This window comes from Pleurodeles waltl, chromosome 7 (assembly GCF_031143425.1).
Source record: "Pleurodeles waltl isolate 20211129_DDA chromosome 7, aPleWal1.hap1.20221129, whole genome shotgun sequence".
Classification (NCBI taxonomy): Eukaryota; Metazoa; Chordata; class Amphibia; order Caudata; family Salamandridae; genus Pleurodeles; species Pleurodeles waltl.
Window position 1 is genome coordinate 864,888,668 of NC_090446.1, and position 24,534 is coordinate 864,913,201.

Genomic DNA, 24,534 nt, shown 5'->3' on the forward strand with positions numbered 1-24,534 from the left:
AGCTTCGCAACAAGAATCACAGGGGGACTCTTTTGTTTGGAACAAAGATATAGGCAAATCAAAAAGCACTTTTTCAATGAGAATGTGGTCCTAACTATAACTCCCTAGTGGCTACCGTCCGGTTTAAAAAAAATAAATAAAAAAAAAACCCACACACTTTTGTTAAAAATCAGTATCTTCGCTGATACCATGCCTACAATTAGGACTGTAGCTTCATATTTAATGTTACTGTTATAGTGCACCTTCCTTAACCATCTGCTGGAATGTATGTAGGACACATTCCAGTGGTGGTGCCAGCACGTTTCGGGCATCTTGCTTTACTTAACAAGTTCTACTTCTGTGACTGTTTTGTGATGCATGTTTACAGAGAATATGCTTAACAGTAAGCAGGCTTGAGATGAAGATAGGAATGTGGAACCATGGGTTACTTTATCCGATAGCTTTGATTAAACCACAGTGGCTTTTTAAAATTAATTTGACAGATAAGCTTCCAGCACCAAGTTTGTTTTAAGACTTGCGATGTATGTCATGTTGTGACAAAGTGTTTCAGACAACAGATAGGTCTGTAACCTGTCATTCTGGAATACACTTTAAACATAGTGGTTCCTTAGGAGCTGGTTTCGGAAGGCGAATAAGACTGAAGTACCACCGATAAACCTAATTTTGCAGCTTTTGTGTATATTGTGGAACTGTGAGGGCCAGGTCAGGAGAATGCTGACCCATAATCCCAATTTTCTCTAGACGCACAAGAAATAGAGTACAAACCTAACACAACTAATGAATAATCAACTAAATAATAACCTCTTGTCTTGAGTCCCGTAGTACCATGCTACTTGCCACAAAGTGCTTTAATACCTCATCAGGGTTGGTAAGTGCTATATAAATATTTACAGCTTTGAGAATTTGTTCCTTCCTGCCCTATTATCAGTGGCCCTGCCTGTGTGTTTCTACATTGAATCTATTTATTAACCCACAGGTAACTGCTTCTTGGCAGTAACGGCGTAGTATCTCAATAAAATAGTAATATAGTAGTTCATCACCCATGCACTCACTCGTCTTTCCACTCATCTGTTCATTAATTGACTGACACAATCTTCAATTCACTATCTGACACAACTGCAATAAAACACAAATCCAACAACGTGTGCAAGATGAATTAAAAATATCAGTAGGAAAAAAAAAAAAAAAAAAACATGCTGCCACTAAGCACTGCAATCATATATTTATTATAACAAAACATAGCTGGTGTCCATCTTGTAAAGGTATTGTAAATAGTTTGTTTTAGTGTTCAACCCTGGTTGCCACAGTTTTAGAACCAAGAGGTTTACTATATTTGAATGGTAAAACATTGATATGATACTACCACATTACTTAATAGTCTACTGATTTTAGAGCAATTGGCCACGTGGGATGTGGCGCACTGCAGATCATTTGAGTATCAAGAAAGCAGCCCATTTTCTCTACCGGGAGGGGCGGCAGTAGCCTCGTAAGGACCATTAGAATAAAAGAGAAGCAAAGAAGAGAAAGTGGGAAGTGAAGTGACAAATTCAAACTAAAGTGTCACGTAGGCTCTCATTATTCTAATGAGACTACTGGATTTTGAGCAGCAAGATCATCCATGTTGTGGGTGACTAGGTCTGACCCACTGTGGGTGACACCTGTCGCTCCAAATCCGGGTTTTGCTCCGGCTAACTAGCAGTGCCTCATCTCTACCAAGGGATAGGGATGATTGGGCAGCCGAGCGCATGACATACTAGGCTTCTCAGGGAAGTCGTGGTCACTCAGGTCGCATCCAGTTCTCTCATTTACAATTCAGTCTCCTATATAAATGACAAACAGAAGCAGTATATGTTTTAATGATTGGTTTAACAATACGACTGCATCTTAGATAGCAAAGCGTGAGCTGCAATAGCCAGGACGACACAACATGACAGTATTAAAATGGTAACGAGAAGAGTGAAGCATAAGAATAACGCTATCATATTGTCACTAAAATCGAAGGTTTATTTCCTATCTAGGTCATAATCTGAGCACAGCATGTTAAGCTCTAATTCTGCCTTTCAGGTTCCCCTGGGAAGACATCAACATCAGCATTCAGATGTGGTTCCCTGGCTGGAATCCCCCTCAACGTATAATGGGACTAGGAAGTGTTTTTATAATAACGCAGCTGATGTTCTAAGAAAATGTCCCTATGTAAGGATGTGTATTTTCTACGAATGTTGGAGACTAAACTTCTACCACGTTCACCGGCAATGTACCAAACTGTAGCCTTGGGTGATCAAGAATGTCTTGTTTGAGAAACATAGTGCTGCGCCGAGCAAAACAGTTTAATAGATAAAAAATAAAACAAGACCATAAAATGGTTATTGTAAAAATAACAATGCGAAGCTGATTAAAATATATCTAGGTTAAGTGCACAGCGGCCTAGTGTGTTAGAATAACGTGCATGGAGCTATAACTAAAATGGCTACACAACAAAAGGACTGTACACCTGCCCTGGCACTGAAGTACACTTATTTTCAGGGGATGTACACATACAAATACATTCAAAGAGCAGTAGAGACAATGACTGAACCAGATTGCACTATTACCCAAAGCAGCTAGCTGTCATGGATGGAAGCAAAGTGTAAATGATTTTGGTAGCCTAACGGCGTATTAGTTCTTAACCAAAAGACCTCTGATATATATTTATGTATATGGATGCATGTATTATTCAATTATATCATTGCAATATCCTTGCAGACAGCTAACAAGTGATTGTAGCACAAAATATTACTCCACAAATCTCTTTTCCCCTTAGAAACTCCCCCTAGAAATTGTCGGAGGCAGTAACCAGCCCCAAAATCATTCCCTACAAAAATAACCTGACGTTTTATAGAACTAAATACCTATATGTGGGCTTTGTTACAGAGAAATGTCAATCTACCCTTAAATGCCTAATGACTTTAACAAATGTATTTTACAGTCATTATGGCAGGCCTACTGCCTTTACCATTAACCTTTCACTGTAAACAATCTGGTATCAAGCCGTTATCATTGGCTTGTAGCAAAAACCAACTCTGAGGTGATTCATAAGCCATCCCACAAAGCAAATATTGGGTATGCTATAATGAAATTACAAATATATACAAAATAAATTGTCAAAACTAAATAAAATCCCTTCTAAAGAGTCTAGTAAGGATTCCTGTAGTGCATTTCCTCTCTTCCCTTGATTTGTTTAGGAGAGTCGTTAACACCAAAACCCTGCCCGACTATTAATATGGGAAAATCCATGTAACAAAATTAATGTCTACAGGCTTTAGCACCGTTTAATAAGAATTCGCCCATTAAAGCATATTGCCTTTAACACAGTGCTTTCCACAATAAATAAAGCCTGCTTACTTTGCCCTAACCTTTCATTAGGAAGAGATCACACTGAAAGAATCTGACATAACGTTTGCCAGTGAACCTATAAGGACTGTTGCAACAGACTTGAAACTATAAACCGCCTATAAAGGTGCACAGAAGCTGGCAACCGTCAGACAAACTTTTATAAAACTATAAATATGTACAAGATTACTGCTGTCAAAACAATATTGACTGCATATCCTCTCAGTAGGGCCTAAGCAGAATCATGACAGTGAAATTCTGCCCCCTCCAATCCCCCACCCCTCTCCCTCCATGTTTAGAGTTTGAGACCAAAACCCCTGACTACTGTGATGATCTGCAAGATTACAAGTAACAAATGAAAATGTCACTTACCCAGTGTACATCTGTTCGTGGCATTAGTCGCTGCAGATTCACATGTTGTGCATAGTCCGCCGTCTGGTGTTGGGTCGGAGTGTTACAAGTTGTTTTTGTTCGAAGAAGTGTTTTCGAGTCCCGAGACCGAGGGACTCCTCCTCCTTTGTTCCATTGCGCATGGGCGTCGACTCCATGTTAGATTGTTTTCCCCGCAGAGGGTGAGGTAGGAGTTGTGTATGTTAGTAATAGTGCCCATGCAATGGAATGAATAAGTATGTACCAACTAAGTTTTAAGTAATATATTTACAAAATGTACAAATGTTGAAGATAACTTCCAAACGGCTACAGGCTCCCGGGGAGGTGGGTGGGCACATGTGAATCTGCAGCGACTAATGCCACGAACAGATGTACACTGGGTAAGTGACATTTTCAGTTCGATAGCATGTGTAGCTGCAGATACACATGTTGTGCATAGACTAGTAAGCAGTTATCTCCCCAAAAGCGGTGGCTCAGCCTGTAGGAGTGGAAGTAGTCTGAAATAAAGTTCTTAGTACGGCTTGACCTACTGTGGCTTGTTGTGCGGATAGCACGTCTACACAGTAGTGCTTAGTAAATGTGTGAGGCGTAGACCATGTGGCTGCCTTACATATCTCGTTCATTGGAATGTTTCCTAGGAAGGCCATGGTAGCGCCTTTCTTTCTGGTTGAATGTGCCCTTGGTGTAATGGGCAGTTCTCTCTTTGCTTTAAGGTAGCAGGTTTGGATGCACTTAACTATCCATCTGGCTATACCCTGTTTTGATATTGGGTTTCCTGTATGAGGTTTTTGAAATGCAATAAACAGTTGTTTTGTTTTCCTAATTTCTTTTGTTCTGTCAATGTAGTACATTAGTGCTCTTCTGATGTCTAATGTATGTAGTGCCCTTTCAGCTACTGAGTCTGGCTGTGGGAAGAACACTGGTAGTTCTACCGTTTGATTTAAGTGGAACGGTGAAATAACTTTTGGTAAAAATTTTGGATTGGTTCTTAGGACCACCTTATTTTTGTGTATTTGAATAAAAGGTTCTTGTATAGTAAACGCCTGAATTTCACTTACTCTTCTTAGAGATGTGATGGCAATGAGAAATGCAACCTTCCACGTTAAGAATTGCATTTCGCAAGAGTGCATGGGTTCAAAAGGTGGGCCCATGAGTCTTGTTAAGACGATGTTGAGGTTCCATGAAGGAACAGGTGGTGTTCTTGGTGGTATAATTCTTTTCAGGCCTTCTATAAACGCTTTAATGACGGGTATTCTAAATAGTGAAGTTGAATGGGTAATTTGCAGGTATGCAGATATTGCTGCGAGGTGTATCTTTATGGAAGAGAAGGCTAGATTTGATTTTTGTAAATGTAGCAAGTATCCCACTATATCCTTTGGAGATGCATGTAATGGTTTAACTTGATTATTATGGCAGTAGCAAACAAATCTTTTCCATTTGCTTGCATAGCAGTGTCTAGTGGATAGTCTTCTAGCTTGTTTTATGACTTCCATACATTCTTGAGTGAGGTTTAAATGTCCGAATTCTAGGATCTCAGGAGCCAGATTGCTAGATTCAGCGATGCGGGGTTTGGATGCCTGATCTGTTGTTTGTGTTGTGTTAACAGATCTGGTCTGTTGGGCAACCTGACATGGGGTACTACTGACGGGTCTAGTAGTGTTGTGTACCAAGGTTGTCTTGCCCATGTTGGTGCTATTAGTATGAGTTTGAGTTTGTTTTGACTCAATTTGTTTACTAGATATGGAAGGAGAGGGAGAGGGGGAAAAGCGTACGCAAATATCCCTGACCAGTTCATCCATAGAGCATTGCCTTGAAACTGCCTGTGTGGGTACCTGGATGCGAAGTTTTGGCATTTTGAGTTCTCCTTTGTTGCAAATAGGTCTATTTGAGGTGTCCCCCAAATTTTGAAGTAAGTGTTTAGAATTTGGGGGTGAATCTCCCATTCGTGGACCTGTTGGTGATCTCGAGAGAGATTGTCTGCTAGTTGATTTTGGATCCCTGGAATAAATTGTGCTATTAGGCGAATGTGGTTGTGAATTGCCCATTGCCATATCTTTTGTGCCAGGAGGCACAGATGTGTCGAGTGTGTTCCCCCCGGTTTGTTTAGATAATACATTGTTGTCATGTTGTCTGTTTTGACAAGAATGTATTTGTGGGTTATGATGGGTTGAAATGCTTTCAACGCTAGGAATACTGCTAACAATTCGAGGTGATTTATATGCAGCTTTGTTTGATGTACGTCCCATTGTCCTTGGATGCTGTGTTGATTAAGGTGTGCTCCCCACCCTGTCATGGAAGCATCTGTTGTTATCACGTATTGTGGCACTGGGTCTTGGAAAGGCCGCCCTTTGTTTAAATTTATACTGTTCCACCATAGAAGCGAGATGTATGTTTGGTGGTCTATCAACACCAGATCTAGGAGTTGACCCTGTGCATGTGACCACTGTGATGCTAGGCACTGTTGTAAGGGCCTCATGTGCAGTCTTGCGTTTGGGACAATGGCTATGCATGAGGACATCATGCCTAGGAGTTTTAATACCGTCTTTGCCTGTATCTTTTGTGTTGGATACATGGCTTGTAAAACCTTGTGAAAATTTTGAACCCTTTGTAGACTTGGAGTGGCTATTCCCTTTGTTGTGTTGATTGTCGCTCCTAAGTATTGCTGTGTTTTGCACGGCAGAATGTGAGATTTTGTATAGTTGATGGAGAAACCGAGTTTGTAGAGGGTTTGTATGACATAAACCGTGTGGTGTGAACACTTTGTTAGGGAGTTGGTCTTGATTAGCCAATCGTCTAGGTACGGGAATACGTGTATTTGCTGCCTTCTGATGTGTGCAGCTACAACTGCCAGGCATTTTGTAAATACTCTTGGTGTGGTTGTTATACCGAACGGCAACACTTTGAATTGATAATGTATTCCTTTGAATACGAACCTTAAGTATTTCCTGTGCGAGGGATGTATCGGTATGTGGAAATATGCGTCCTTTAGATCTAAGGTTGTCATGTAGTCTTGTTGCTTTAGCAGTGGTAACACGTCTTGTAGCGTGACCATGTGAAAGTGGTCTGATTTGATGTAGGTGTTTAGTGTTCTGAGATCTAGGATTGGTCTCAGTGTTTTGTCCTTTTTTGGTATTAGAAAGTACAGTGAGTAAACTCCCCGTGTTTTCTTGTGTACATGGTACCAATTCTATTGCGTCCTTTTGCAGTAATGCTTGAACTTCTAGTTCTAGAAGGTCTAGATGTTGTTTTGACATATTCTGTGTTTTTGGTGGGACATTTGGAGGGAGTTGGAGAAATTCTATGCAATAACCATGTCGGATAATTGCTAAGACCCAAGTGTCTGTTGTTATCTCCTCCCAAGATTTGTAAAACTGACTTAGTCTTCCCCCCACTGGTGTTGTGTGAAGGGGTTGAGTGACTTGTGAGTCACTGTTTGGTTGGAGGGGTTTTTGGACTTTGAAATTTTCCCAAGTTTCTAGGGAATTGTCCTCCTCTGTACTGGCCCCGAAAGCCTCCCCTTTGGTACTGTCCCTGGTATGTAGACGGTGTTGATTGTGAGGTGCTGGCTTGTGTGGCTTGACCCCGAAACCCCCCTCTGAAGGTTGTTTTGCGGAAGGTGCCGAAAGTGCCTCTGCCCTGCGGGGAATAGAGTGCGCCCATGGCCTTGGCTGTGTCAGTGTCCTTTTTCAATTTCTCAATTGCCGTGTCGACTTCGGGTCCAAACAATTGTTGTTCATTGAACGGCATATTGAGCACCGCTTGCTGTATTTCCGGTTTAAAGCCACATGTGCGCAACCATGCGTGCCTTCTTATGGTTACTGCGGTATTTATTGTTCTTGCAGCTGTGTCCGCTGCGTCCATAGAGGAGCGTATTTGGTTATTGGAGATGTTTTGTCCTTCCTCAACCACTTGTTTTGCCCGTTTTTGAAATTCCTTGGGTAGATGCTCGATGAGATGCTGCATCTCGTCCCAATGGGCTCTATCATATCGCGCTAGGAGCGCCTGAGAGTTGGCGATGCGCCACTGGTTTGCAGCTTGTACTGCAACCCTTTTCCCAGCTGCGTCGAACTTGCGGCTCTCCTTATCCGAAGGTGGTGCCTCGCCTGATGTGTGCGAGTTGGCTCTCTTGCGAGCTGCCCCTACCACGACTGAATCTGGTGGCAGCTGTGAGGTGATAAAAGTAGGGTCCGTGGGCGGTGCTTTATATTTTTTCTCCACCCTTGCAGTTATCGCTCTACACTTGACAGGTTCTTTGAAGATCTGTTTTGCGTGCCTTAGCATTCCTGGAAGCATAGGTAGGCTTTGGTAGGAGCTATGGGTGGAGGAGAGGGTGTTAAAAAGGAAGTCATCCTCGACAGGTTCTGCGTGTAACGACACGTTATGGAATTCTGCTGCCCTAGCTACCACCTGTGCATACGCTGTGCTGTCCTCAGGTGGTGAGGGCTTGGTAGGGTACGACTCAGGACTATTGTCTGATACTGGGGCGTCGTATAGGTCCCAAGCGTCCTGGTCGTCTTGGCTCATGGTGGTATGAGCCGGTGAATGTGACGGGGTCTGTGCCGGTGATGTGTGAGTTACAGGTGGAGGAGAGGGTGGCGGAGTTACCTTCTTCACCATTTTTTGTGGTGTTTGTTCTTGTGTTTGGAACTAGAGTCTCCTTTTTCCCCTGATTGGGGGAAGAGTGCTGATCTTCCCTGTCCCACTTTGTATGAAGATCCGCTTTTGTGTGTGGTCTACATCAGTGGTCTGTAACTCTTCTTCAAATCTGTGTTTGCGCATTTGAGAGGACAGTGATTGTTCCTCTGTATATGAGCTGGCAGTTGGTTCGGTTGCTGGTCGTTTTGGCACCGAAACTGTGTCTCTGCTTTTTTTCGGCTCCGAGGAGAATTTTTTCGTTCGATGGCATCTGTCGCTGTAGATACGCATGTTCTGCAATAGCTCGCCATCTGGTGTTGGGCCGGAGTGTTACAAGTTGTTTTTCTTCGAAGAAGTCTTTCGAGTCACGGGACCGAGTGACTCCTCCTTTTGTCTCCATTGCGCATGGGCGTCGACTCCATCTTCGATTGTTTTTTTTCCGCCATCGGGTTCGGACGTGTTCCTGTCGCTCCGAGTTTCGGAACGGAAAATTAGCTAATTTCGGAAGATTTTCGTCGGTATTGTTGCGTTCGGGATCGGCGTACTTACATTCAACACCGCATCGAAGATCGAAGAGCTCCGGTGCCCTTCGGGGTAGTTTTTCGATCCTCCGTCGGGGCCTGGTCGGCCCGACCGCGTGCTGAAGAACGCCGATGGAACGGACCCCGTTTCGTTTCTGCCCCAAATGCCACAATAAATACCCCTACACAGACCAACACTTGGTCTGCAACCTGTGCCTGTCACCTGAGCACAGCGAAGACACCTGCGAGGCCTGTCGTGCGTTCCGGTCCCGAAAAACACTCCGAGACCGTCGAGCCAGAAGACTTCAGATGGCGTCCGCACCGACAGCCCAACGGGAGTTCGAGGAACAGGAAGAGGAAGGTACCTTCTCGATCCAAGACTCAGACTCCGAAGAATTCGACGATACACAAACCGTGAGTAAGACGTCGAAAACCACACAGAGAAACATTTACAAGGCCCAGGGGACGCCACTGCCACCAGGCCATGGCTCGACCCATAAATTCGGTGACCGACCGTCGGCACCGAAAAAGGCCCAAACAGTGCCGAGATCGTCCGACTCCGGTCGAGACACCGGCACGCAGCCTTCTCGGGACCGAGAAAGTGCTGGAGACAAGCCTCGACACCGAGATGCCGGTGTGGACACGGCTCGACGCCGAGACAGCGGCACCGAAACAGATCGACGCCGAGAGGTTTCGGCCCCGAAAAGGAAAAAAGTCACCTCGGAGCCGAAAAAACACGCAGACAAAGTTTCGATGCCGAAACAAACTGCAAGCGACCCAGCTTCAGGCTCTTATACAGAAGAGCACTCGCTAACCTCCCAAATGCAGAAGCATAGGTTTGAGGAAGAGCTACAAGCAACTGATGTGGACCATACGCAAAAGCGTATCTTCATTCAGCAGGGGACAGGAAAAATAAGCACCCTTCCCCCCATTAGGAGAAAGAGGAGGTTGGAGTTCCAGACGGAACAAACACCACAACCAAAAGTGGTGAAAAGAGTTACACCACCACCCTCTCCTCCGCCCGTGATTAACGTTTCACCAGCACAAACTCCATCACACTCCCCAGCTCACACCACCATGAGCCAGGGTGACCAAGATCAGGACGCATGGGACCTATACGATGCCCCAGTGTCAGATAACAGCCCGGAGGCATACCCTACAAAGCCATCTCCACCAGAAGACAGCACCGCGTACTCTCAGGTGGTGGCTAGAGCAGCACAATTTCACCACGTAAGCCTCCACTCAGAACAGGTCGAGGATGATTTCTTATTCAACACACTCTCCTCCACCCACAGCTCATACCAAAGCCTGCCTATGCTCCCTGGTATGCTCCGGCACGCAAAAGACATATTTAAGGAGCCGGTCAAAAGTAGGGCAATCACACCAAGGGTGGAAAAAAAGTATAAGCCGCCTCCTACGGACCCGGTTTTCATCACTACACAGCTGCCACCAGACTCTGTTGTTGTAGGAGCAGCTAGGAAAAGGGCCAACTCCCACACATCTGGAGATGCACCACCCCCAGATAAAGAAAGCCGCAAGTTCGATGCAGCTGGTAAGAGAGTCGCAGCACAAGCTGCAAACCAATGGCGCATCGCGAACTCCCAGGCACTACTTGCGCGCTATGACAGAGCCCACTGGGACGAGATGCAACATCTCATTGAACATCTGCCCAAGGACTTACAAAATAGGGCAAAGCAAGTGGTCGAGGAAGGACAGACCATTTCCAACAACCAGATCCGCTCCTCCATGGACGCTGCAGATACAGCTGCACGGACAATTAATACATCTGTAACTATCAGAAGGCATGCATGGCTCCGAACGTCTGGATTTAAACCAGAGATTCAACAAGCAGTTCTCAATATGCCTTTTAATGAAAAAGAACTGTTCGGTCCAGAAGTGGACACAGCGATTGAGAAACTCAAAAAAGATACGGACACTGCCAAAGCCATGGGCGCACTCTACTCCCCGCAGAGCAGAGGAAATTACAGCACATTCCGTAAAACGCCCTTTCGAGGGGGGTTTCGAGGTCAAAGCACACAAGCCAGCACCTCACAAGCCACACCGTCCAGTTACCAGGGACAGTATAGAGGAGGTTTTCGGGGACAATATAGAGGAGGGCAATTCCCTAGAAATAGAGGAAGATTTCAAAGCCCCAAAGCCCCTACTACTAAACAGTGACTCACAGGTCACTCACCCCCTCCACACAACACCAGTGGGGGGAAGAATAGGTCATTATTACACAGCATGGGAGGAAATCACTACAGACACTTGGGTTCTAGCGATTATCCAACATGGTTATTGCATAGAATTTCTACAATTCCCTCCAAACATACCACCAAAAGCACAAAATTTAACAACACACCATTCCAATCTCCTGGAGATAGAAGTGCAGGCACTATTGCAAAAGAATGCAATCGAATTAGTGCCAAACACACAAATAAACACAGGAGTTTACTCACTGTACTTTCTGATACCAAAGAAGGACAAAACACTGAGACCAATCCTAGACCTCAGAGTAGTGAACACTTTCATCAAATCAGACCACTTCCACATGGTCACACTACAAGAAGTATTGCCATTGCTAAAACTGCACGACTACATAGCAACCTTAGACCTCAAGGATGCTTATTTCCATATACCAATACACCCATCGCACAGGAAATACCTAAGGTTTGTATTCAAAGGCATACATTACCAATTCAAGGTACTGCCTTTCGGATTAACAACCGCACCAAGAGTCTTTACCAAATGTCTAGCGGTAGTCGCAGCACACATAAGAAGGCAGCAGATACATGTGTTCCCATATCTAGACGACTGGCTAATCAAGGCCCATTCGTTAATAGAGTGCTCAAATCACACACATCATATCATACAAACCCTCTTCAAACTAGGGTTCACCGTCAATTTCACAAAATCCAAAATTCTGCCACGCAGGGTACAACAATACCTGGGAGCCATAATAGACACATCAAAAGGAGTAGCCACTCCAAGTCCACAAAGAATTCAAAATTTCAACACCATCATACAACGCATGTATCCAACACAAAAGATACAAGCAAAGATGGTATTACAACTCCTAGGCATGATGTCGTCATGCATAGCCATTGTCCCAAACGCAAGACTGCACATGAGGCCCTTACAACAATGCCTAGCATCACAGTGGTCTCAGGCACAGGGTCACCTTCTAGATCTGGTGTTAATAGACCGCCAAACTTACCTCTCGCTTCTGTGGTGGAACAACATAAATTTAAACAAGGGGCGGCCTTTCCAAGACCCAGTGCCACAATACGTAATAACAACAGATGCTTCCATGACAGGGTGGGGAGCACACCTCGATCAACACAGCATACAAGGACAATGGAACGTACATCAAACAAAACTGCATATCAATCACCTAGAACTTCTAGCAGTTTTTCAAGCACTAAAAGCTTTCCAACCAATAATAGTTCACAAATACATTCTCGTCAAAACAGACAACATGACAACAATGTATTATCTAAACAAGCAGGGGGGGACGCACTCCACGCAGTTAAGCCTGCTAGCACAAAAAATTTGGCATTGGGCAATTCACAACCAAATTCGCCTAATTGCACAGTTTATACCAGGGATACAAAATCAACTCGCAGACAATCTCTCTCGAGACCACCAACAGGTCCACGAATGGGAAATTCACCCCCAAATTCTGAACACTTATTTCAAACTCTGGGGAACACCTCAGATAGACTTGTTTGCGACAAGGGAGAACGCAAAATGCCAAAACTTCGCATCCAGATACCCACACACACAATCCCAAGGCAATGCCCTATGGATGAACTGGTCAGGGATATTTGCTTACGCTTTTCCTCCTCTCCCTCTCCTTCCTTACCTGGTAAACAAACTCAGTCAAAGCAAACTCAAACTCATATTGATAGCACCAACTTGGGCAAGGCAACCCTGGTACACAACGCTGCTAGACCTATCAGTGGTACCCTGCATCAAATTGCCCAACAGGCCAGATCTGTTGACACAGCACAACCAAAACATCAGACACCCAGATCCAGCATCGCTGAATCTAGCAATCTGGCTCCTGAAATCCTAGAATTCGGGCACTTACAACTTACCCAAGAATGTATGGAAGTCATAAAACAAGCAAGAAGGCCATCCACCAGGCACTGCTATGCAAGTAAATGGAAGAGGTTTGTTTGCTACTGCCATATTAATCAAATACAACCATTACACACAACTCCAGAACATGTAGTGGGTTACTTGCTTCACTTACAAAAATCTAACCTAGCTTTCTCTTCCATTAAGATTCACCTTGCAGCAATATCTGCATACCTGCAAACTACCTATTCAACTTCCCTATATAAAATACCAGTCATTAAAGCATTCATGGAGGGCCTTAGGAGAATTATACCACCAAGAACACATCCTGTTCCTTCATGGAACCTAAATGTTGTCCTAACTAGACTTATGGGTCCACCTTTTGAACCCATGCACTCCTGCGAAATACAGTTCCTAACCTGGAAGGTGGCATTTCTCATCGCCATTACTTCCCTAAGAAGAGTAAGCGAGATTCAGGCATTTACTATACAGGAACCTTTTATACAACTACACAAAAATAAAGTCGTCCTAAGGACCAATCCTAAATTTTTGCCGAAGGTTATTTCACCGTTCCATCTAAATCAAACAGTGGAACTTCCAGTGTTCTTTCCACAGCCAGATACCGTAGCTGAAAGGGCACTACATACGTTAGATGTCAAAAGAGCATTAATGTATTACATTGACAGAACAAAAAACATCAGAAAGACTAAACAACTCTTTATTGCATTTCAAAAACCTCACGCAGGAAACCCAATTTCAAAACAAGGTATAGCCAGATGGATAGTTAAATGCATCCAAATCTGCTACCTTAAAGCTAAACGACAGCTGCCCATTACACCAAGGGCACACTCAACCAGAAAGAAAGGTGCTACCATGGCCTTTCTAGGAAACATCCCAATGCAAGAAATATGTAAGGCAGCCACATGGTCTACGCCTCACACATTCACCAAGCACTACTGTGTAGACGTGTTATCCGCACAACAAGCCACAGTAGGTCAAGCTGTATTAAGAACATTATTTCAGACTACTTCCACTCCTACAGGCTGATCCACCGCTTTTGGGGAAATAACTGCTTACTAGTCTATGCAGAACATGCGTATCTACAGCGACAGATGCCATCGAACTGAAAATGTCACTTACCCAGTGTACATCTGTTCGTGGCATCAGTCGCAGTAGATTCGCATGTGCCCACCCGCCTCCCCGGGAGCCTGTAGCAGTTTGGAAGTTACCTTCAATTATTTATATATGTATCATCTCAACCTTAAATAGGTGCATACTTAGTCACTCCATTGCCTGGGCACTATTACTACAATTCAACTCCTACCTCACCCTCTGCGGGGAAAAACAATCGAAGATGGAGTCGACGCCCATGCGCAATGGAGACAAAAGGAGGAGTCACTCGGTCCCGTGACTCGAAAGACTTCTTCGAAGAAAAACAACTTGTAACACTCCGGCCCAACACCAGATGGCGAGCTATTGCAGAACATGCGAATCTACTGCGACTGATGCCACGAACAGATGTACACTGGGTAAGTGACATTTTCATTTTTCGGCGTCGAGCTTTCTCGGCATCGATCTTCCTCGGTGCCGCTGTCTCTGCGTCGAGGAGCTTCGGTTCCGCAGTCTCGGCGTCTATCTTTTTCGGCAGCACTTTCTCGGTCCCGAGATTGCTGCGTGCCTGTGTCTCGACCCGAGTCGGACGATCTCTGCACCAGTTCGGCCTTTTTCGGTGCCGATGGACGTCACCTACTTTATGGGTTGAGCCATGGCCTGTTGGCAGTGGCGTCCCCTGGGCCTTGTCTGTTTTCTTGTGTGGTGCTTGCTTCGACGTCTTACTCACGGTTTCTTCGACGTCGAATTCCTCAGAGTCCGATTCATGGATGGAGAAGGCTTCCTCTTCTTCTCCTTGTCCCTCAAACTCTCGGTGTCCTGTCGGCGTGGACGCCATCTGCAATCTTCTGGCTCGCCGGTCACGGAGCGTTTTTTGGGACCGAAACGCACGACGGGCCTCGCACGTTTCTTCTTTGTGCTCGGGCGACAGGCACAAGTTACAGACCAAATGTTGGTCTGTATATGGATATTTATTGTGGCATTTAGGACAGAATCGGAACGGGGTCCGTTCCATCAGTGTCAATGTTACACGCGGTCGGGCCGACCAGGCCCCGACGGGGGATCGAAATTACCCCGAAGGGCTACCGGAGCTCTTCACGATTCGGTGTCGATTCTATTCTTACCCGATACCGAGCGAAACAAAACCGACGTAGTTTTCCGAAGTTAAGACTATCTTTCCGTCCCGAAACCCAGAGCGAAAAGGAACACGTCCGAACCCGATGGCGGAAAAAAAACAATCTAACATGGAGTCGACGCCCAGGCGCAATGGAACAAAGGAGGAGGAGTCCCTCGGTCTCGGGACTCGAAAACACTTCTTCGAACAAAAACAACTTGTAACACTCCGACCCAACACCAGACGGCGGACTATGCACAACATGTGTATCTGCAGCTACACATGCCATCGAACATACATTTTCACAGCCTATAGCATAATGTGATTATCTATTGTTAAAGGCCTATTCGCTGTACTATATGCTTTTCACAATAAATAAGCTTGGCCTACTGCCTTTTTAAGAACTTGTCATAATAATCAGGGCAGACTTGTGGTGTTAGGCTTGATCTTTCCCTACCTATAGCTATTAAAATTGGCTTGTCACCATAACTAACTCTATGCTCCTGTACTAAGGGTAAGCGTTACAGCCATACAATTTCATATTTAGTAATTTACTATTAATACTGACCAAGAAGCACCACCTGAGGGCCTGCAGACCCACTCCACCAGGGCCAGTGCATCCATAATTGCTTTGACACAATGGGTAGGTGTGTTAAATATCTGCCGGGCTTGAGACCTGTAGGGTGCTCTGTTCTACAGTACATATTGGTCCAAACTCATTTCTAGTCCACCCCCCCCTATGGCGGTACTGCTACAGCAAGGAGTATGATCTTTCACTAACTCCTTTCCTGGTGGATACTCCTAACTGTAGCTTCCTCACTGCCCTTTCCTCCCCATTCTGTGGAGTGGCCTCTTTAACCTAAAAATATCCCAAGATAGAAACTGTCAGTCGCTGTCACCAGCAATTTCAACTCCATGTCTGAGTGCACAGAAGGAGAAAATAAGGAAATGAACCTCCGTATGCAAGAGGGGCAGTAGTATTTGACTCTACTCGTGTCACTTCTGGGTTGGCACAGAGTCACTTTAGAGCTGCACTATGCAACCTAACGGCACGTTAAGAGCCCTGCGGCTAAAATTCTCTGGATCCAGTCAGGTTCCTGCGATATTCTAAAGGTACGGAATCTGCAGTCCCCCAGTAAGGGCATTACTAAAGGTAAGTAACTTGTTTTTCTTATCTTACCTGGTGCAACAATGTCAGTTTCTTGTGAAAGACTTAGTAAGTAGCTGCTTCCATAAACAAACTCCATCATGATATTTTTTTTCTCCCTGCAGATAACTTGAGATTGTATGGACAGAAGCTTAGCGTGGACTGGCTGAAACCGGACTTAAAGCAAAAACTACGGATTGTTTCAGAGAAAACCACAAGCTCTCCTGGTGAGCCAGGTTGGACAATTTCATCTGCTCCTGTCCAGCTGTCTGAGAAGAAGAAACGTGACCAGCTGAAACACTGTGGCAGTATAGTGGATTTTCTATGCATACTTTGCAGAAAAATGCAGCTGGGCACTCCAGTATTCTTGACCAACCTCTTGGCTGTTAGCCCAGAGGGACTGATGCGTTTCTGGTATCAGGTCGTAATTCCTGGCTATCCAATTCCATTCAGTGGGTACACATGGGTCATGCCTGACAAAATGGGTTTGCGAAACGAGCATGATCAGGCAAAGGAGGCTGTTGCCCTGCAAGTCCTAAAATCACTTGGTGAGTATAAGAATTAAGTCTCTTAGTTTTAAGAGGGTGAATGTTTAAAGAAAATGTGCAGGTGGGTGCGTGGTATACTCTGCCATGTTTAAAGCATACCTCCAAGTAACATAAGATTCCCCATTAAGGAATTTTGATTAAGGGTGTGGACTTGGCTCCTGGTGGAAGAATAGTGGATACAGTAGTTTTTCTGTGATTTGCAAGTTATCCCAAGGGTACATTGTACACAGTTATGGCCTTAAACCAGACAGTCAGACACAGGTGTTCCTTGTTCACTTAGGAGTCAAGAATTATTTGACTGCATTAAGTGCATAAGCCTGCACATTATTTGACGGTGTGCTGCTAGGTAAGTATGAATCTAAAACTTAGTATGAATATGTTTCTTGTAGACTGCTTGAAGCATGATTCGGGCTGCGTACCCCATACCGTTTATTTTCTTGAATTTAGTGTTTTTCTCTGGAGAATTAATTGCGGCTGTATCAAGCCCAGTAAATGGCCTTCCTAAAGCCCTGTGCGATTGTATATACCGTTTTCAATTTGTTTTCCTCTTTGAAGGAGAATTTATATAATATAAAGAAGGCCTGTGTCCCCGTGGACTGAAGGTTTCACAGAAAGTGATCACAAACACTAGACACCTAACATAAAACTGCAATATATTCTTAACCCACCGCTAAAAAGCAATTAGTCACAGCATGCGACTACAATGCAGCAAGCTCCAAGCCAATTGTTTACTGGCAAGCCAGTCTTATTGTATCAAATATATTCAGTAGGCAAAAAGACATATGAAGGCTGCATTTTGATCGATGCCTTTGAACATGAGGTGGTTGTCATGGCATCTCTTCTCACAAGGCATTGTTTCTCTTGATCATCATGTATTGCTTACTGAAGATAGTTTGCCCTTCAACTGCTACTGGCACACTGGCTAATTGGCAGTGGACGCTACAGACATAAGTGAGAGATGCATATCCATTGCCCTACAGAAGTATTTTTCAGTGCTACTCACCAGACGTCCATCTCCCCCAAAATGCCAGATTTCTCCTACAGACTCCCAACAGCCCCAGTTTCAGGAGGATGAAGTGGTATTCATAAATTGTTTTGCAGTATTTGCGTGCGCACCCACCTAATGTATCTGTATGACACCAGATTAGTAGTTCTTTTCTAGTGTTTTTGCTGTTGTAATGGCTCATTACCTCCTAGTTTTGAGAACATTCAGGATTTATTAAGGTTGAACATTGTTTTACTTGCTCACCAGAGCGCAACACCTCAGAGCAATTAGGACACGTCTTTAGTATGAAGCACATAACAGTTACTTTTTACAATTTATTAGGACCTGCATAGGTCTATAACCTATAATCCTTCCTTGGAAATTTTGTGCGATTTCAGGGGATTTCATCAGGCACAAGAATCTGACCTCATGTTAGCATCAATACATTTTTGTAGCCTTGAAGAAATGTCTTAAAAGGTGTTCTCTTTAAAGGTGTTGTTGGCAGGTCACGAATAAAGAAAGACAGGATTCAGTTTGGCAAGTAATATGAGCATTTATGAATAACGGCCGGGAGGACAGCACAGCTCTAAGTCTGAAACTGCCCTCAATCATCAACTCAAGCAGCCCTTTTTATATACTTTTGCTACCTTGAATGCATCTTATCACTTGTCATGCATTTTGATTTAAGTGCTCACGTGGTACATTGTGTCACTGCTTTCGTCAGCATAAAGCCGCATTTCTCATGAGAAAGCATCTAATTACACATTTGCAGAAAAGCGAAGGTTACATATCTGTCACGTGCACATTTACTAATAAACAGCAATACCTTTTATCTCACGTTCTAAAGGCTGTCTGTAGCTCCTCCTTTCCTAACTCCAGGCTTGGAGCTCTCCCCGACTGTCCGACCTCCTTCACACAGCTGCTGACCTTCTAGCATCAAAGCTTTTACATTCCTGTCCAGAAACTCACTTTCCTCATTAACTTGGATTTGAAATGCGTGCCTTTCCTGTAACTATATTATTGCAAGCTTCTAGGCCTTTCTACGTGTAGCTGCTTTGTGGATAACTATGCCTTTGTCTCTCTTCTCTGTCTCATGCACTGGCCTTTTACTTGGATGCCATGAGCACTCGGGGCCTGTATTTCTCTCTGAGCACATATGATTCTGCTGGTTTCCCTCCCAACTCTTGCTTTAGCAAAAATGAGCCTTCTCTTTCCAAGTTTTCAGTAACATTCCCCCCTTTAGTTGAACTTTCAACTACTATTCCACCCTCTCTACTACATTCATTCATTTGGATATATATGTGATCCTCATCCTCCTTTATGTCCCTGGTTGCCCTAATAGTGAACATCCCACCTATCTTCTGGCTAACCTTCTTGCAGCATCCTACCACTAACTGAAAGGTGCAGAACATTAATAACATCACCACAAATATCGGGAATAACCCCTTAATCAGTCCTGATAACCAGGATGGTATCCATGCAAACCACCCTGAAAACCATTCATTGGGGGCACCCACCTCGTCTGCCATCTTCTTCCGCAAGTTATGTAGAGTCTGTATGGCCTCTGTGATTGTTCCATTGTCTGCATCGTTGGCCGGTACATATGTACAGCAGGCGCCGTCCCGATCTTGGCACAGACCCCACCCTCCATGGCCGTCATCAAGTCTAGCACATACCTATGTTGCATAAGCATCACTCTCACAGCCCGCATCTCTTCCTTGACTGCATTGAATCCATCTTCAGTTGCATTGATTGTCTTCATCAGTTCCCATCGTGTTATCTGCAGCCAGCGGGCCGTGGCCTTTGTTTGAACAAAGGGAAAGATGCTCCCAAAGAACAATTGGGCATCATTAAACAACCTGTGCTCTTGTGGAATGTCTTCCCAGGTTGTAGTACCCATGTATTCTGCATATCTCTTTTTTCGATGACACAATAAAGTCGTTGGACGGCTCATGGGGTGATCATATAACTTTGAGATGTCCACTCCTGGAATCACCAGGGAGGGGGTGTGCACAGTTACTAAGGAACAGAGACCTTTCCATCCGGAAGGAAGTCGCGAATGCAGCCATTCTCCGCATTGCCAATATTAGTCCATCAGACTGGAGGTGCCCCATTGCATATCAGCATTGTACTCAGTGGTGATGCAATTGATGTTCCTTCCCACAGGGACTGTTCCATTCCCTCTGAAACATAAAAAGAAAACAATTGGTGTTCTGCCTGCTCGGAGAGTTGTTGGTGTTTCAATATATTTTCATCCCATATAGCCTGACACTTCTTCTGGGTGCTATTATCAGTCTGGTTTCCCTTCCAGAGAGAGAGAGCTCTACATCCAAATATTGCACCGTGGTACCACTGACCATGAACATACACTGATCCATTTACTCGAAAATATGGTCTTTCCTGACAATCTTGGGAAATGGGTGAAGCTGAATAATTCTTACAGAAAAGTGTAGATCTTGATATTCCCAGGAATCCCTGTTCTATTATTTTATTCTTCCAATTCCTACTTTTATATTTCAGTATTCCCGTCTCAGCCATCCTCCCTAATTTCACCACTAATTCCTTGCGATCTGTCAAGACATTTGTTATATCGGCTAATTCCTCCTCATATTGTGTGGTGTTTACTAGAAATGCTCCCTGTCTTATCTGTAAGGGCTGCATTCGTGCTCTCATCCTGCAAAGGTACAAGTGCAATAAACATCGAGTAATATTTGGAAATACTTCTTTTGATGAATGTAGCCTATCTGTGTCACTAGCATGTGGAATCAAAGAACAAACGAAACATGATTCATTAGTAGTCTGCATGCCTATCTCTGTCATGTGCTGATACCATACATTGTCTAATAGGCTAGTATGAATATTGTGAGATATATTTTCATATTTATATACTTCTCTCTGCAAGCGCTTAGTATACTGACACATTGCCATGCGTGGACTAAGATACCATTGAAAGGTAATTGCTAACATAACAAAGCATGAACAGTAAAACAAAATCAAAATACATAACTGTCCACTAGTAGTGTTGAGTAGAAGTTCTGCTGGCCTCTTTAGGAAGGACGCTGTCCTTCGTCTTTGTCTTTGTCTTGCTGTAAATGTTCCTGTGAAGATGGTGATGTATGACATGAGGCCGGGGACAATCGAACGTCTGATAGGTGTATCCATGGCTTCCTGCCCTCCACCTTCACCGCTGTGGGGGTGCTCTGGGTCACTAAGTAAGGCCCCTCGAACTTGCTGTCTTTCCATCGTCACACAAAATTGCAGATGTACACTTGCTGGCCCACGGATATTGGACTGGTCTGCTGGGCTGCGTTGGTGCACTTCTCTTGTCGTGACACCTGTTTAGAGAAGAACTTGACAGACTTCAATAACTGAGATAGATAGCTACTCATTTCCTGTCCTAGGACTTCAGCTGTCTTTTGAGCATCTGTTCGCTGTCGAGCTATTGTTAAGGAAGTTGGCATAGGCCGTCCTGTTACTATCTGGTGAGGGGTCAAGTGATGGTCACTTCCTGGTTGGTTTCTAAGGGCATATAAGGCTAGGGGAAGGCAGTATAGCCAATTTTTGTTCATGGTGACACATAATTTACTGATTTTGTTCTTCAACAGGCCGTTAAGGCGTTCCACAATACCATTACTTTGGGGATGATAAACAGATGACAATTTGTTTTATTCCTAAAGAGGTGCAGATGTGCTGAAACATGGCATTAACAAAATGGGTGCCGTTATCTGAACGTATTGCTTCTGCGATTCCCCACCTAGGTATGACTTCTCGTATCAAAAAATTAGCTGCAGCTTTGGCATCATTATGTACACATGGTCCTGCTTCAATCCACCTTGAAAAGGGGCAGACTACTACAATAAGGTATCTGTAGTTATTACATCTTTCAATCATGTCAACAAAATCTAGGTGCAAATTTTTAAATGGACCTGTTGGATGCGGTATAGTTGATGTAATTACTTTTAATGTAGGTCTTGGACTGTATTGTTGGCATACCGTGCATTCTGCAATGTACATCGTAATCATTTCAGATAACTGCGGAATGAACCAGTCTGTCTGTAAAGTGGCACGAAGGTATTCTTTGGCAGTGTGTGCAGGGAGGTGTAGTTGTTCAAGGGCAATATACAGCAGGGCTTGAGGCATCACTGGCTTGCCTGTACTTTCTTGCCGATAAAATCTGTTGGTGACTGTATACACCCTCGCTGCTCCCACAGCTCTCTTTCCTAAGGTAGTGCTTGTTCTTGCAATTCGCGTAAATGCAATCGTGCCCCATAGATGTCTTTTGAGTCAGTACTGCTGTCATTGTTATTCCATTACAATGACAAAAGAGGTAGAAAGGTTTTTTGTGATCAGGTGTAGCTAACACTGGAGCGTTTGTAATTGCTTCTTTTAGCTCCAGGAAGGCTGTTTCCCTGTCATCGGTCCAGTCTACTTTATTTGCATTTGCGTGGGACTCTTTTAAGGCAGTGAGAAGTGGTGCAATTAGGGTGACATACTAAAATATCAACTGTCTCACATAATTGTAGAGTCCTAAAAACTTCTGCATCGGTTTAGTGGTTGTGGGCTTAGACATATTCCTAATACTCTGTACTCTGTCTGGTGTCATCCTCCTCCCTGTCCTTTCTTTGTCACTTACTGGTTATCCCCCTGGTGTCTGCACCTGTACTGGCATAGTGACGGACATTGGTGGTACAGTCACGAGTGCCCCTTCTGTGCTTGGCTTCTTAAGCTACTGTTGCACCAACTTCGCTGCGGCCCTTTCTGCTTACTCTGTCCTCTCCTTGTCTTTTCTTGTTTTCGCTTAAAATAATGTATTATGTGGGCCTGTATTTCAGGCCACGGCTTAGCTTCTATTCCCACCACTCCATCTAAATTTGCTTGAATATCAGTGGGAAGGCCTCACTTTAATACATTATAAAACAAAATTGCATTTCCTCCCGTATTTTCCCAGTTACATCCTACTTCCTGAATCCATCGCTCTTTTTTCCGTCTGTTATCTTGTGAGTATTTTAATTATGCCACTGTCACTAACTCACAACAGTATTGTGTAAAGTCAGTCCTACTCAGTATTACCAGACTTCACATATATTGTTGTAAGACCGTATCTGTGGACATCAGCCATGCTTATCGCTAGTCTGTGTAACACTTCTTCTATGGTGATGTCTGGGGCAGGTGAATTTATGGGTGGTCTAAGTGGATTAGTAGCTGAAGCAATGAGTGTTATCACGTTGTCATGTATGTAGATGAGTATTTGTGGTGCTCGGGGGGTGCGTTGAGCCATTCATTATTTAAAGTAGTGAAGGTACGAATATCTGTGAGGAATGCATCAAGAAGAGCCTCTAATACAAGGGGTGATTGAGTTATTATTTCAAACCTCGGGGTTTTGCATGGGGGTTGACCGTGAGCCCACTTAAATACTAATTTTAGCTCAAGTGTATCTGTTTCTTGGCACAGAGAATTATTAGCCTCACTCATAGGGATTTATTATCAAGTTTTACTTGCTTTGGTGTTATTTATTCGGGCCTCCTTCGTTTTTATTTTCACTAATTACTGCCCCTTCACAGAACTCTTTAAGGGTGTCTATTGGGATGTCAAAAATATGGCAGAGATCTCGCACCCTCTCCTCTTCACTTATATCTGACTGCGTGACAACTGGAGGGGACACCTGCCACTTCTCTCTAACCTGTCGTTTATGATTGGAAAACACAGTATTATTTTTATCCTCTTTTTTTACTCATTACTCATAAAATGCATTCACTAGTCCCTATTGCGCTTTGCAGGTCTGACTGTACTCAGACTCTCACTAATATTTCAGCCCTGGTCGCTTCCCCTCAAAGACGCCTTCCAGAGGTTAGTAAATCTGGGAATCTGGTGAACCGGGCGTGTGACTCAATCAGAGCAAAATCTCCACACTTGTTACTCGGTCCATTTCACTATTTCCTACTCTAACCCCTCTGTTCTAACTGGAATATCTGTTAGGCATTCCCAAATGAATGTCTCTTCCAAGGGCTGTCCCCTAGGTAATGCACTACTTTCCAGGGATGCCCCCTGGGTAATACACTGTTGTCATCCAGGGGCTGTCCCCTGGGTAATACACTGTTGTCTTCCAGGGGCTACCCCCCCTGGGTAATACTCTGATGTCTTCCAGGGGCTACCCCCCTGGGTAATGCTCTGATGTCTTCCAGGGGCTACCCCCCTGGGTAATGCTCTGATGTCTTCCAGGGGCTACCCCCCTGGGTAATGCTCTAATGTCTTCCAGGGGCTACCCCCCTGGGTAATGCTCTAATGTCTTCCAGGGGCTACCCCCCTGGGTAATGCTCTAATGTCTTCCAGGGGCTACCCCCCTGGGTAATGCTCTAATGTCTTCCAGGGGCTACCCCCCTGGGTAATACTCTGATGCCGTCCAGGGGCTACCCCCCTGGGTAATACACTACTGTCATCCAGGGGCTACCCCCCTGGGTAATACACTGATGCCGTCCAGGGGCTACCCCCCTGGGTAATACTCTGTCTTCCAGGGGCTTACCCCCCTGGGTAATACTCTGATGTCTTCCAGGGGCTACCCCCCTGGGTAATACTCTGATGCCGTCCAGGGGCTACCCCCCTGGGTAATACACTACTGTCATCCAGGGGCTACC

The 24,534-nt window shown here is 44.4% G+C and overlaps 1 protein-coding gene across 2 annotated transcripts in view; it reads left to right on the forward strand.

Annotated features, from left to right (window-relative positions):
• The window catches only part of DND1 (DND microRNA-mediated repression inhibitor 1), a 63,491-nt gene that overhangs the window by 19,407 nt on the left and 19,550 nt on the right, over positions 1-24,534 (forward strand). For both annotated transcript variants that reach the window (XM_069199398.1, XM_069199399.1), the window contains one exon: positions 16,495-16,917. In XM_069199398.1, the coding sequence (XP_069055499.1) occupies positions 16,495-16,917 (423 nt within the window). The remainder of the gene's footprint in view (positions 1-16,494; positions 16,918-24,534) is intronic.